The sequence below is a fragment of the Zophobas morio genome, unplaced genomic scaffold, assembly GCF_036711695.1.
Source record: "Zophobas morio isolate AGI-343-1 ecotype UQ-CSIRO unplaced genomic scaffold, CSIRO_AGI_Zmor_V1 ptg000024l, whole genome shotgun sequence".
Taxonomy (NCBI): Eukaryota; Metazoa; Arthropoda; class Insecta; order Coleoptera; family Tenebrionidae; genus Zophobas; species Zophobas morio.
In genome coordinates this window covers 15,326,917-15,341,735 of record NW_026972129.1, presented here as the reverse complement: position 1 = coordinate 15,341,735, position 14,819 = coordinate 15,326,917, and the positions used below count along the sequence as shown (strand labels likewise).

At 34.2% G+C, this 14,819-nt stretch overlaps 3 protein-coding genes across 3 annotated transcripts; 1 reads left to right on the top strand and 2 right to left on the bottom strand.

Annotated features, from left to right (window-relative positions):
- Positions 1-200: 200 nt before the first annotated feature.
- LOC135135696 (ubiquitin-related modifier 1) lies at positions 201-4,837 on the bottom strand. Its single transcript, XM_064064836.1, has 5 exons — positions 4,673-4,837; positions 4,549-4,619; positions 3,867-3,948; positions 417-465; positions 201-361 (listed from the first exon to the last, which is right to left on the bottom strand). Exons 1-5 carry the CDS (start codon positions 4,702-4,704, stop codon positions 293-295), a joined length of 303 nt encoding a protein of 100 aa, XP_063920906.1. The 5' UTR covers positions 4,705-4,837; the 3' UTR covers positions 201-292.
- Positions 4,838-4,943: 106 nt separating this feature from the next.
- LOC135135694 (negative elongation factor D) lies at positions 4,944-7,370 on the top strand. The gene is made up of 9 exons (XM_064064834.1): positions 4,944-5,208; positions 5,283-5,723; positions 5,771-5,920; positions 5,969-6,099; positions 6,155-6,595; positions 6,646-6,856; positions 6,908-7,048; positions 7,097-7,226; positions 7,280-7,370. The coding sequence occupies exons 1-9, from the start codon at positions 5,152-5,154 to the stop codon at positions 7,312-7,314; spliced, it is 1,737 nt and encodes a 578-aa protein (XP_063920904.1). The 5' UTR covers positions 4,944-5,151; the 3' UTR covers positions 7,315-7,370.
- Positions 7,248-9,379, bottom strand: LOC135135695 (nucleolar protein 58). The gene is made up of 3 exons (XM_064064835.1): positions 9,204-9,379; positions 9,073-9,149; positions 7,248-9,021 (listed from the first exon to the last, which is right to left on the bottom strand). The coding sequence occupies exons 1-3, from the start codon at positions 9,246-9,248 to the stop codon at positions 7,440-7,442; spliced, it is 1,704 nt and encodes a 567-aa protein (XP_063920905.1). The 5' UTR covers positions 9,249-9,379; the 3' UTR covers positions 7,248-7,439.
- Between the last annotated feature and the right edge of the window lie 5,440 nt (positions 9,380-14,819).

Here is a 14,819-nt window from a genome sequence, read left to right as displayed (position 1 = left end):
AACAAATAGTAAGTATAAATACCGAGTCATAAAGTAATTAAGTTTCAGGAAATCTGTACAACTTCGGGTTACTTAAGTCATTTTGATTTAGGCAAATATAAACACCACATTATGTTACACTGAATACAGCCATTGTAGTGTTATTTTCGCATAGTCAAATACTAATATTCAATAATGGATATACAAAAAGACGACAAAAATTAAAAAAACGAATTTTATTAATTCACATAAATATACTTTCAAACTTTCAATGTACTTGTAAAAAATACCTGATACATATGTAGGCACATCTTTATCCGCCATGAAGGGTGGATATAAATAGTATTCTATCGTTTTCTTGTATAACATAATTTACAGTATCCTAAAATAAAAAATATATATTTTCATAAACATCTTCAATAAATTTAAATAATTACCATTAATTCCCAGTCTGTATCATTGATTAAAACTAAAATTCCAGGTCTCCTGAAATAAACATGAAGCAATTACATATTTCTAACACAATATTATCATCTAGTAGATTAGCAAAAAAAGGTAAGACACGCCGGCGATAACAAACTATAAATATGAAGGTAAGCGAAGGTAAATGTTGCTGCCTCGGTGGGAACCGAACCACACGCCACCCGCTTGCCGAGCAGGTATCCTGACCACTAGACCACGAGGCGGCTTATCTTTCTCCGCTTACCAACGTGTTATTCTGCCGCCATAGATGTAGACAATTTGTGATTTACAAAATCACAGTGTGAGTGAGTAGTCAGAATTACATAACAGTATTAATATTATCCTTTCACGATATTTTCGACGTAAAGTAAGCATTGATATTTTTTCTTCATGTTGGACAAACTGCTTTGATGGTAGTTTTCGTCTATCAGTAGTCTGACATAATTCTCCTGTATTTACTTCAAGTTGGTTTGCCAGTTTTCTACTTCATTTATCATATATATGATCCAACAAAAATCCTCTAGTGAACTCTATTTTTAAAATAACGATGTTGTCATTGCAGCTATTTATATGTCTTGTTATCGGACTGGGACTTCGTAAACGAAGAGTTGTGTATTCTGTAACCGCTTGTAAGCAAGAATATCTGGTCAAATATCGTGATTTAACAATTCAAGAAACATCGTTAGAGGCTCACATCAAAGATGTAATCAACAGATTTGTTCCAACTGGCAGTGTTAACAAAGAGAAATCTCGTGGAAGACGTTTAGTATCTTAGGAAGTTGTTGATGATTTGAGACGACTTGAGCAGAATCCGCAAACATCTTTGACAATATTTCCTCTGCAGTCAGGACTTTCTGTTTGAACATAAAATTGAATAATGGGTCTTGACGAAAGGATTACAGAACATTTTTGAAATTAAAAAGAGAGTGAACAGAATTTACTGCCGTTTGAAAATGAATATCAGTTAAAACTAGTTCTAACCAGATAAAACTTTTTAATAAATAAATAAACACTAACGACGTGAATGTGTGACCAAGAATTATTAATGAATATTTTAAAAAGCAATACATGCATTTTTTTTAATCCTTTTAATTTAACTTTTAACTGAATCATTTCGACAAAACGCGTTTTGTCTGGTCAGAACTAGTTTTAACTGATGGTCATTTTTATAAAGCAGTAAATTATAGTTGTAACAAAGGCGTTTAGTCAAAACTAGTTTTAACCAGAGAAAACGCGTTTTAACTGAGAACGGGATAGAGATACGAGGTCCCCTAATATTCATTACTAAAAATATAATTCTTTTTGATTTGGTAAATGCCGCTACTTTGCAGAAGAACCGTCACAAACCCCGATTTGCTAAGACTAAACAAGATTAACAAAATATGAACAAGAAAAGTCACTGTCACCAAATGGAAAAAAACGATTTCTAGTGCGCAGGTTCACCCATGGCCGACTAGTATAAAGATTATGGCCTGTCCAAGAGGTACGATACGTGCTGCCATCTATTAATAATTACACTTAATAATTTAGCCAAATTTTAATTTGACTTGACATTATGGGACTTCAAAACGTGTAATGGTGGTTTGTTTCGGTATGAATGCCTTTGTGCCTTTCAAAAAGTGTTAATAATTCTTTTGTCGCTTTTGAATTATTAATAGATGGCAGCACGTATGGTACCTTTGGCATTCCTTTGGACAGGCCATAATCTTTATACTAGTCGGCCATGGTTCACCAAAGTGTACTGACAATATAAAGCTGTATCGCATTGTTCTATCTTTGTTTGTTGTAAGCATACATCACATTTCTTAAAACGGACGTTTGTCGTCACTTATTTCATAGACATTTTCACCGTTCTAACCGTTCAAATGCCAGACAAATTTACACTTAGAAGTCAATACAATTTGACGTCTTTTGAATTATTTTGTTCGGCGTAGTGCAAGTGGTTTAAACAAACAAAAAAAAAACAAATGAACAAATGACAGTGACATTAATGTCTTATTCCCATTGGTTTTATTGATCTATGATGACTTGATTTGCTCATATTGTCCCTTTTTCTTAATCAAAAATATTAAGTATTTTGTAACTTAAAAATCAAAATACAAAAAATTTAATTTTATGAAAAGAAAATACTTTGCGATGAATTTTACCTTGCGAGCAATTGAATATGGAACAAATTTACGTGTGACCAATTTTGCCAACATAAAATTTTAAAATATACAAATAGATATACGAGAGAGCAATAAAAAACACAATCAAAGACAGCCTTGGATTTTTGAAGATGTGTCTTTGATCGTTACATTTTCAACTTTCAAATTGGCGGTAACCTGAAGAAAATTCTAGACAAATCTTCACAAATCCATGGCTATATTTGATCGTGTTTTTTATTGCTCTCTCGGTATATCGAATGTCCTGTTTTACTTGTTCCACTTTAACATCCGTTGTTTGAACATGTTTGAAATTTAGAACGGTTAATTGACACAAGGAACTGTATAAAATGAGCAGACTATGTTACTAGTATGACATCGCTTTTGCATTTTTCGTACATGACATCAACTTTTTCTCTTCAAATACAACAGAGTATGTTTTTCAAGTAGAATATTTTTCAATTTTTCATTTGGTTTTAAATGTTTTAGTGGTTTAAAAAGTTTTGAAATAACGACATCCGTATCTACCAGTTTACCTCTAATATCTCGGATATTTGAAAATATTTTACCTTGAAATTTGAAATTAAGTGATATTAAAAACAAAAATGGAAAACTGACTATCGTTATCGTTAACGCTATGCATATACATACACTGGTTTCAAGTTTTGTGGCAAATGACATCTACTTTTTTTATTTCAAATGAAAAGGAACATGTTTTTTAAATGTTTTTTATTAATATACATATCTTCTTAAACATGTTTTACATTCTAAAATGCAATCTTTTTTAAAATTTTGTTTTTTGAAATAATTCAAACATTGCAGTGAAACAAGTAAACTGGTACGCCACAGTTTAAAAAAATTTAGAATATTTTATTATAAAACACACCCAGTCTGCTTAAACAAATAAGTTGAAGTCATTTCCGGAAACATCAAAGGTGACCCAACGCTAATATACTCCCTTTAAACATTTTTTTCTGTTAATTTACCTTTCCAAATTTCAAAATTTTGTCTCGGCTTTGGTAACAGATTTAGAATGGAATTTACAAACGAAGACGCCGTCAAAAGTTGATGTTATTCCCGGTAAAACCCTTCTCAATTGTAAAGTTCAATTTTTTTATAACTATAGTACATTTGAAGTGGTAAATCATTACTGTCTGAATCTGGCCAACAAGGAAAAAAATTTTTGCATTACAAATTGCTACTCGCAGTAAAATACTTAACTTAATTAAACACTAGTTGAATAACCTAATGAAAAAAATATAATATATATTAAAAGCTTACACTGATTCATCCTGTAAAAACAATTCTGGTCTCTCTTTTAACAAGTTATCCTTGATCCAAGTCAACAAATCTTTAATTATCCCTGTAACAAATGCACATTAGTAAGTAATTTTACTATGAAAATATTCCGCATAAAAAATAAAGCAGGTTTCACCTTAAAATTATTTAAATTGATAACACAAATGAGTTTAAAATACTTTTATTTGTAGAACACACGTGTTTTAGCACACAGTATATTCAATAGTTCACTCACTTAATAAAATATTTAATTTCATCTATTAATTTCACACAGTTAAATGACCAAACAAAAATAAGCAGAATATCACTGTTAAACCCAAAATTGTAATACCCCATCCTAAATTTAATTTAAACACCCACAACCATCTTCTACAAATACAAATATTTTAAATTCATTTGTGCTTTAAATTCAAAGGTTTAAAAGTTTTATGTACACAAAAAGAAAACCTGAAAAAGATAAATATCACTGGAGAGTAAACAGAGCATTAATTAACTGCTAGTACATATTTAAAGATGGGGAATAATTATCCGGTAGTGCTTCCAAGTAACTCGGATCTGTGAATTCCCAAAGAATGAGAGAGTGATCAACAAAATTATCAATATTTAACTGTTTTATGGTACTCTAACTAATTATTTAAGAGTATTAAAAAAGTCTTATTCTTACAATGCTTTTCTTTGGCCGGTAAAGTCACAGGGTGGGCCTTTTTGTTGTCAAACAACAATTCTGCGCCTCCACTACAAAAAATAACATATATCATAATAAATAAAGACAAAATATTTTCACCTACCCGAATTCCACTGTGATGTGAATATTCGACATATTAAATGGCAAAAATTAAAGAATCTTGGTTTTGAAAGTAATAAAACTAACCTCACTTATAACAGCCGGGCTGTTATTGTCAACACGCAGGGCTACCTTCCTGAACAAAAATTACTAAAAGCTCTAAATAGAAACATGATAAAAATTGTTATCTATTAAGAACATTAATCAATTTATAGCCCGGTCTAATTGTTACTTTGTGAATAAGAAGCGACATTTTTAAATACAATTCGCGTAATATTAAAAACAATAATTAAATTATTTGTAAAATCAGTACTACCAATGTCACTGATGTACAAATAACTATGCCCTAAGCCACCAACCAAACTTCATATTCGTGTTTTGTCTTTCAATATAGGTTATGTTTTTGTCTGTTAAGTTTGTTTTATAAATACAGCGTGCAATTAGTTTGTTCCACAGATCAGACCATTATAAAATACAAAAACCATGGACGAAGAATATGACGAAAGAACCTGGGATGGGGTCGATCGTTTGGATAATGAGGTAAGTAATTTAATTCATAAAATGATTATTTAGTAAAATACAAAATAGTTTAATGAATGCCATCACTCTTTCAGTCAGAAATGGGCGAAGAGGCTGAAAATCCGGAACTAGTTCTTAAAGAATGCGCAGAAAAATTTTCAACTTCTGACTACATAATGGAACCCGGGATTTTCTCTCAATTAAAACGGTATTTTCAGTCTGGAGGAAACCCTTTGCAGGTCATTGAAGAATTATCGCAAAATTACACAGCCGTAGCGCAAATGGCGAACTTAATCGCCGAGTGGCTCATCACAGGAGGTGTAAATGTAACAACTGTGCAAGCTATGGTTGAAAATCACTTAAAAGAGATGATTTTGAAAACATTTGACCCCAAGAAAGCGGACACTATTTTCACGGAAGAAGGAGAAACGCCAGCTTGGTTGACTCAGTTGATTGAACACCCAACGTGGCGATCGTTGATTTATCGATTAGCAGAGGAGTATCCAGATTGTCTTATGCTTAACTTCACAATAAAAGTAAGTTAGAAACTCTGTATGAAAGATGTTACATTGAACCATTTTAGTTGATATCTGATGCTGGCTTTCAAGCTGAAATCACAAGCATATCTACTGCAGCCCAGCAACTGGAAGTATTTTCAAGAGTTTTGAAAACTTCAATAGCTAGTTTTTTAACAAACCCTGAAGACTGGCAAAACACAAGTCGGGAGTGTGCTGTATGTACTCATTTTTAATTTATTTAACCACTGACATATTTTTTACAGAAAATGGTGTGTCATGGACAACACACTTATGTATATAGTCAAGTGATTATCCATGTTTTGGCTCGTGAATCTAAAGGTGGTAGTAGTATGAAAAGGTTGTCGCAAGAAATTACCAAATGTGCCCAAAAAAAGTTTGTCTTTTGCGTTGTACTTGGTACAATTTTATTTTGACTGTTTTAATTTCAGTGGCAATGATGTTACTCCAATCACAATGGCGCTAAATGGAGCATCAGCCTATCCCCAAGCGTGTCAAGCGTTAACTTCTATGCTTTCTAAAAATACGTTGAATCCAGCAGATATTACAGTATTATACAGGAATTACAATGCACCAGATCCACCACCAATCGATCTGCTTAGAACGCCACAATTTTTAGAACTTTTAGTAGATGCTCTGTTTAAGCCTGGAGTGAAACTTAACCCTGATCATAAGCCAAAATATATCCACCTTCTTGCTTATGCTGCCAGTGTTTTTGAAATACAGGCAAAAAAAGGACAAAAACGGGTGGTCAATAGAGATGAACTTCAAGCAACCATTCATTCCATTGAAACAGTTCATAATATTTGTAACACTAATAAAGGAAGTTCAGAACTTATGGCTGAGCTGGCAACAATATATCAGTGTTTAAAGTGAGTAGTGCAGTTAATGTACCAACAGTTGTTATTAATGTGTTTTTAAGGTATCCTGTGGTGTCAGTGGGAATCATAAGATGGGTGGAGTGCACAGTAACTGAACCTAGTTATTTTAAATTGTCAACTGAGCATACTCCAATACACTTGGCTTTGTTAGATGAAGTAGTTAGTTCTCATCCACTGCTACACAATCAAGTTCTTGACCTATTAATTAGGTTATTTGAGTCAAAACAGGATGAGCTAGAAATTTTGGTGCAAGTAAGATAGTTCTTTTTTGTATTTACATCTAAAACATGTAGTTTGTTGTAGCTTGAAATGAGAAAAATGGTTCTTGACAGGATGGTGAATTTATTATGTTCTGGCTGTGTGGTTCCTGTGGTAAAATATATTAAACAATGTTGGCAGAAAGGTGATACAGATATTTCACTAATCAGATATTTTGTGACAGAAGTAAGTACACATTAGGTTTAATTTTGTAATATTTATGAGTTTGTTAAGGTCCTAGAAACAATTGGGCCTCCATATAGTTCAGAGTTTGTGCACTTATTCATGCCCATGGTGGAAAATGATGAAATAACTGGAACAATGAGAGGGGATGGAGAAAATGACCCTGTATCAGAATTTATAGGTAATTTAAATCACACTCACGTCATTTGTCAATAATATGTAATTTCTTTTTAGTTTACTGCAAAGCTAATTACACTGCGGTAGTGTAATAACATTCACTTATTTATAGGAATATTTAAGTTGTAAAAATAAAAGTTTACATCTATGATGGCTTTCTCTTTATAATATACCCAATCTTTAATAAAAAATCGCCCCCTATTCATACAATCTTAACTTATTCATCTTCAGCTTCAACAATCTCCTTTTTCTTCTTCTTTTTTTTCTTTTCAGAGACAGGTTCTTCAACAACTTCAGGTTGTGGCTCTAGGTGTTTCTTTTTCTTCTTTTTTTTCTTTTCAGGACTAACCTCTTCCTCTAGTTTAATTTCAACTTCTTCCACCTTAATTTCCTCTACTTCTTGCTTCACCTTCTTTTTCTTCTTCTTCTTTTTAACGATTTCTCCATTTTCATCTGCAGCATTTACACTATCCTCCTGCTCGACAGGAGTTTCAAAATCAGCACCAACTTCTGTCTTAATTTTCTTCTTTTTCTGCTTAGGAGTGTCTTGAGTCGAATTTAAAGTGTCCTTTGTTTCTGAATCTAACCTCTTCCTCTTTGATGTAGACGGTAATGTTGAATCTGCCGCAGCCGGATACTGTTGACCCTCTGATGTGCCCTGATATTTTTCAAACTTAGCTTTAGCTTTCGCTGTCCCACTTATCCTCCTTAAATTGCCCTCTTCCAGTATCCTCAGGCGAGCTTCTAACTTCGCTTTGTGTTCAGCTCCTAAAGTAAAATTGCCATCTTCTCCCAATGCATCGACGCGTGTAGCTAAAGCCGCTTTCGCCGCCAACATTCGAGACATTTTACCTTTATTTTTCGTACTACTCTGTCCAACCAATTGAGCGTGATAAATCAAACCATACTTAGGAGTGTCTTTCTTTGTTTTGAGGGCCCTAAACAACGCTTTTTCAGCGCCTAAAATTTGTACTGTTGAAGCTGGATGTTTCGCTAAATTAATCAATGACCCCGCATGGGAAATCAGTCGCGCTCCAACCAAATCTCCCACCAACGTTGTCAAATTGGGGGCCATTGCCATCATCCTTGCCCTCAAGTAGTCATACAACTGACTACGATAATTTGAAATTTCAATAACTTGGTCACACAAGTTCTGTATATTCATGATGTCATCGTCTGAAATCTCTGTTCCCATTGATATTTCAGCTGCTTCTTTAACTCTCTCCTCTACTTCCTCAGGAAGAATATCTGACAAATCTGAACTACTGGTATTATCACGGGTTCCAATTATTTTCACGGTCTTAACGAAAGTTACATTGTCTGTAATAATTTTACCAAGTTCAGGAAAATGCCAACCATACCACTCACGACACCTCATTATGTAATTGTTCAATTCTTTGTCTAGATCATCAAGCAAGGATACAGCTTGAACTATCATAGTATCAATTTTGTCTGGTGAAAATTTCAACTTGTACCGTGATAACGAATGGGCCAAACCTAACGCCATTGCGGTCATTTCCTTTTTAGGTAACCCCGTGATGAGACTGTCGAGTTGCGAACGAATGCACCGCATAAGCTCCTGAACTGCGGTATTTGAAAGACATTGTAGATCAAATTTTTCCTTAATAGCAGATCCTAATTTTGCATCAGCAACTAAAAGCTTATCCTGCAACTCTTTATCGATGTGTTTTTTCAAGACTTTCTTTAAACTTTTTGAAATTTTTCCCTCAACTGCTGCAGTTGTTGCTGCTAAAGCCTCGGTGGTGTCTTGAAACTTTTCGAAGTGTTTTAACTTAACTCTAAAAAGTGGATCATAAATTTATTGTTTTAGACAATATAAGCATACTTACACCCTCCCCGCCGATTCTGGCGAATTGAAGTCATGATATAAATTATCTACCTCCCGGAGCTTACTTTCGTCTAGAAGCTGAAAGCATGGAAAATGTTAGGTTATGTCTGACAACAATAAAAAAAATATTACTTTAAAAAGTGCGTAACCCGCCGCCGTTTCAAATAGGACCAGCATTGTTACAACACCGTACAATAGTCAACTTGCAAAAATATATCACTTATTTTTTAATTACCAAACGCCGGTCACAAACACAACTGTCACAAAACGCTCATGTTTGCCGGAAACGGAAAGAACCAAGAAATCACTAACGCAATGCTGCCATCTACACGATCTAGACACTAATATCCCTGCTCTGAAAAAGTACACTCCCTCACAAAACACCAGCACTCCCTGACGTACACTAGCTGACGTCAATAATAATAATAAAACTACAGGATAATGGAGGGGAAAATGTTCGACCCTCCTGGGCACGGCCATATATAACAGGTCTGCGAACTCCGAGTTTAAAATGGTCTTTTTTCGAAGAGATCCCAGAAGGCCACGGGAGCTTAAAGTTCCTAGCGCCGTCTACTGGATACTATGATGAAACTGTCCACAATTATGAATGAAATTTGCGTAAAAATGTCCTTGAATGCAAGTTGTCATAAATGTCAGCTTTATAGGTTAGGTTTTGTGACATCTTTTTGAAAGATGAGGGGAAATATACGTCAAATGTCATGTCAAACGTCAGTCGATAGCGCAAATAGTACAAGTAACTACCACATGGTGGCGGTCATCTTAAGCTCCCACAACCTACTACGATACCAGTTTTTAAGCGCCCGTTTTATGAAAATTTATGAATGGAGTTGAAACACCTTACTTATACCACCGTGCTCCTGGGTCTGCAGTAGCGGCACGTAGCGGTGACTCATGGTAGAAGGAGACATGGTATAGGCATACGCATCGGGTGTGACGTCAAGTGGGGTGAAATTAGCGCGAAATTTAAAATACAAACTTTCGTTATCCGACAACTAATTGACGTATTAGGCAGAGCGATGACAACTCAAGCTGAAATTCCCTAGACTTCCCTAGCGAAGCTCACAAGAGTCACAAGGTCGTTGATGCCACCTAACGTCACAAATGGATGCGCAGACCATTTTTAAATTGGTACATCGGATGCCTATACCATGTCTCCTTCTACCATGGCGGTGACTATTTCACATTAAGTATGAGTATGAGTAAAATTAAAAGAGAACAACTTGTAAAATATTATTCTGTAAAAAAAATATGCGAGAGTCTTTTTTCGATAATTCAACCGAAATGTCAAATATACAGTGATAATTCAATCACATAAAAATATGTTATTAATTAATTTGTAATTAATATTAATTATAATTACAAATACCTTTTCGAACGAAAACTGCAGTGGTTCGTGTCTTCCCTGTTTCAAAGAACTCCCGGTGCTTGTTTTTTTTTGCTTGAGGAAAAACTTATGCGATTTACATAGAACAGAGTTGTAATACCCTTAAATCTTTGTTGTTTTTTTTTTATTTGGGAAAAGCGTATTTACATAAAATCGAAACGACAGAGCATGAGCAAAAATTAAATTCTGGCGTAGGTACTTAATGTGGTGTTAGCGGCTTAGTTTCATTTGCATTTTAGACGTTTTATTAGAAGATGATGTATTTTAAGAAATAAATAATACAACTCACACTTCTCTTTAATAATTCTTTTATACATTCTTGACAACGCCATTAATTTTTTAACTCAACACGAATTCATAAACTACAAGTGGAAGAGTATGATACTGTAAAAAATAAAATTTAAATAACATTTACTATTGTAAAAGTTGGAGATGACGTTTACACTCGTTGGTGGGGATGATCGGATAAATTTTGGATAAATTTTATCATTTTCACAAGATACCTAATATTATATAGATATACAACATCTGACAACAATCGGTTCGTTCGGTAGTTTAGAAGATTATCTGTCTAACAAAAATCGACACAGACGCGGATAGACGGCAGACGACAGATGGCAGACGGCTGATAGACAGTCGTAAACGAAAGTTTTCGTATTTTAGGGGTCACAAAACGTCGAGAAAACATAAAAGTAGCAAATCACCCGATGGACTCGATTACATATAGCACCAGATTAGGTTTTAAATATATTTCTTATCAACCTAGAGAACGAATTAGCGTATTATTTAGATAAAGTAATGGATTAATTTAATAGTAATGTACAGCGTGTTATTGAAAGGTACGTACAACAAAATTGACAGTTATTCGCCAAGTCTAAGAAGTCGGAAAAACTTATTTTGTGTTATCAAAATTATAAGGGGAAAATTAACCCTTATCCAACCTTTTTAGACGCAACTGAAGGATAAATACAGTAGCGGTCATTTCTACGGAACCACTCGATAAAAAGTCAAGTTGATAGCCCTGTCATCTAGTACTTTACGCCGAACGCGGTTGGTAGCGGTAGTTGATATGGCAATCGAAACTAGCACAACACGAATGTTTCAGTTGCCCTCAGTTATGCCGCACTGTATCCTGTGCAGACTGTATGTTCTGTTCATCTGTTTATTAAAATAAAATATCTACACTGACAATGGGGCCATCTAACCTGTCAAATTTTTGACACCTATGTTTTCCCCCAGAAACCCGTCAAGGTCACTTACACCAAACAAATTTTGAAAATTTACACTAGGGAGTGGTTCTATAGAAAAGATCGCGACTTTAGGTAAAATTCCGGCGGAGTATAAGAAGTATACTAAACTCACTTGACATACACCTTGTAAAACTTTTATGACTTAAGCGACTTGATCCAAACCACCCTTACAAGTCAAACTGGCTATTATAAGCTTTATGGACCCGAACCGCACAAATTATTGCTGTCCATTGTTGCCATAATGGAGCTGTAAAGTTTTACTAGGTATATGTGAACTGAGTTAAGTTATACAATAGTCAGTTTGACTTATAAGGGTGCTTTGGCTTCAGCCGCTTAAGTCATAAAAGTTTTACAAGGTGTATGTCAAGTGAGTTTAGTATACTTATGCGCCGCTCAAACACGCTGTCATAGAAATGACACTTAAACCCCGGTAACAATAACGTCATATAAGTGTCAATAGTATGACGTTTGAAAATAAATACATATATCTATTTAATCAATTGCCGAGGTGAAAGACCATTGATTTGATCCTTTGAACCGGACGTTGAACTTTCTACTACTGACAAAAATAGCTTTATTTTACTTATATTCCGTCATCTCCAATATTTTATTCACAATTAAAAAATGTCCGAAAATTTAAGGGAATAAGGTCACTTCCATCATGTGATAGTTTTTTCACCTTAAATACTTCGATACAACTCTTTTGAAGTGGTATATACCTAAAGATGACCAACTTTCCTAAAGACACAAGCGAGACAGGAGAACCCCCATCAAAACAAAAAAATCTATTCTTGAAATGTAATATACCGACTTCAAATAAAAATAACTTACAAAATGTCTCAGCTAAAACTCCGACTGGCTGCTTTCACATTTTCTCGTATTGACCCCTAAAATACAGAAACATAGGTCTGCCGTTTTCGTCTGTCTATCTGGCTGTCTGTCTGTTTGTCTGTCTGTCCACCGTCCGTATAAATTTTTGTTAGACAGCTATTCTCCTAAACTACCGGACCGATTGTTGTAAAATTTTACATGCGATGACGTCACCTCAAAATTGCACATAGTAAATGGGTTTAAAATTGTATAAAATAACATTGGAATAAATCAAAATTATGTAATAACATTCTACAATTTAATTTTGAAACTGCAAAACCGAATGCTCTGAAATCTTGTCGACGTTTTAAAGTTATCGTAAACATGGTAAATTTTTGACCAAAAAATATTTGTTTGTTCCCAAAAAAATGTTGACATCATCTCAAAATTTTACCGAATAAATGCTACCTAAAATGTGCAAAATATGATGAGTTTATACTTATCGTTTACCACTGGATTCACATTTTTTCGAATTGCTTATACAGGTGTCTTAAAAAAATAATGAATGAATCAGTTTATTTTATTGATTAAATCAGAATGAATTCACTCCATTTGACCGAAAATTTGGGAATACAACACTGTTATTATTAGTATTACATTCAGTGTTGAGTACTCTAATAAATATATTTGTATATGAATAAATTATCTAGATAAATATTTGGTTACCTATTATCTGTATATAGATAAAATCAAATTTAATCACAAAATATCTGCATCTAGATAAAAAATAAATGCCACAGATACAGATACATCTTTTTTATTTGACGTTTTTTTAATAGTTGGTAGTTTAGTTATTGTAATAGTAATTTTGGTATTTCATGTTGATGATGGTGGTTCCATACACAAAAATACAGGTATAGCTGCTTTCAAAATAAGAGAGTAGAACTACTTGGAAAACTGACTTGACTTTTAAGGTTTTCCAACCCTAAGCGGTAGATGGGCCAATAGAAATGATTGACAGCTTCTACCAGGTATAATGGATTAAGCTTATGGCCCTATTATGATATCCAAAAATTCAAGTTAGTTTTCCAGGTAGTTTTACTTTCTTATTTTGAAAGCAGCTATAAGAGGTCTACTAATAGTATTCTGTGACTAATACTAAGCCATTTAATCAAATGTTTACCGAAACTCTCATATTTTATATACCTACCATCATTTTTATTATATTGTAGCCTTCAGTATTATCCATTTTTAAAGATAATCCTGAAGAGTAATAAATCTGAGGTCCATTAATACTAAGCAATGGTAAGATGGTATTTTAAATACCATAAACCATTATTCACGATTCACTGAATTTTGCAATAAACCCTTGTAGAAGCAACGCATTTTAATAAAGTACGACGGAAGATATTTGCAAACGCCGTCAATTACTTTATGAGGGGTCTTTAGTACTTTGGACCGCAACCTGCAAAAAAACCATTACGAACCCTTCGCAACGGAGGTACGACTTCAGCCAGAGCCGGACTTCAAATTTTGGAGCGTTCTATATGAATCATGGTACAGTTAATTTTTATTGGAATTTTTCTAGGAAATATGTATTTGCAAACATTTAAAAAGTTTTAAGGGGCACACTTTCATGTGTCCTTAAATTTTAAGATTAAATTCCTTGCAAGCGGTCTGTTTAACAATCTACCTGTTCACGTACTGAAACAAATACGGTGTTGGAAAGGTAACGGTGGAGAGTAATCTTGATTGACAGTTTTATGGTGGGTGCACTTTCCGAAGTGGTCGGAAATTTTACAGCTGCAATTCCCATAATTGGAGTCATTTGCAAATATCTTTCGTCGTATAGTAGCTGTCACAATAAGCTGAACGCCTCAAGCGCTCAATAAACCCCTAACCACAGCTTATAGATGCAATAAATTTGGGCCAAATGTCGCGTACCATTCAGTTAGTACTTAAATAAGAGATATGCTGTGCTCAAACAGTGGAGAGTAATAAAAATTACAACCATCCTAATCACTTCAATGAGTGGCAGCACGACCGCGCCCCAGGCAGCATTCGGTCTAATTTGACGGCCACAATACAATAGGTACATTGTTATGTCTTTCTTATTCCGAGGCGTGAGCGATAGAGGACAAGAAAACAGTTTGCTCTTCTACTGCCAACTGAAGGACGTTTTTTATTGATCACACCTTAACTAAGAAAAGTGAAAAGTATTGGTTGTATTTGAATTCTGCATTTCCACATGGTGTAGAAGAATCTACAAATTATTCCGTAGAA

Excerpts from the sequence above, each read along its gene's own strand:
- LOC135135694 (XM_064064834.1), top strand. The coding sequence starts at position 5,152 with ATGGACGAAGAATATGACGAAAGAACCTGGGATGGGGTCGATCGTTTG. Across the intron at positions 6,100-6,154 it reads ACCAAATGTGCCCAAAAAAA|TGGCAATGATGTTACTCCAA; the intron begins GTTTGTCTTTTG and ends TTTTAATTTCAG. Across the intron at positions 7,227-7,279 it reads CCCTGTATCAGAATTTATAG|TTTACTGCAAAGCTAATTAC; the intron begins GTAATTTAAATC and ends ATTTCTTTTTAG.
- LOC135135696 (XM_064064836.1), bottom strand. The coding sequence starts at position 4,704 with ATGTCGAATATTCACATCACAGTGGAATTCGG. Across the intron at positions 466-3,866 it reads TTTTTACAGGATGAATCAGT|GAGACCTGGAATTTTAGTTT; the intron begins GTAAGCTTTTAA and ends TGTTTATTTCAG. Across the intron at positions 362-416 it reads ATACAGACTGGGAATTAATG|GATACTGTAAATTATGTTAT; the intron begins GTAATTATTTAA and ends TTTTTATTTTAG.
- LOC135135695 (XM_064064835.1), bottom strand. The coding sequence starts at position 9,248 with ATGCTGGTCCTATTTGAAACGGCGGCGGGTTACGCACTTTTTAAA. Across the intron at positions 9,150-9,203 it reads CGGGTTACGCACTTTTTAAA|CTTCTAGACGAAAGTAAGCT; the intron begins GTAATATTTTTT and ends CCATGCTTTCAG. Across the intron at positions 9,022-9,072 it reads CCAGAATCGGCGGGGAGGGT|AGTTAAGTTAAAACACTTCG; the intron begins GTAAGTATGCTT and ends TCCACTTTTTAG.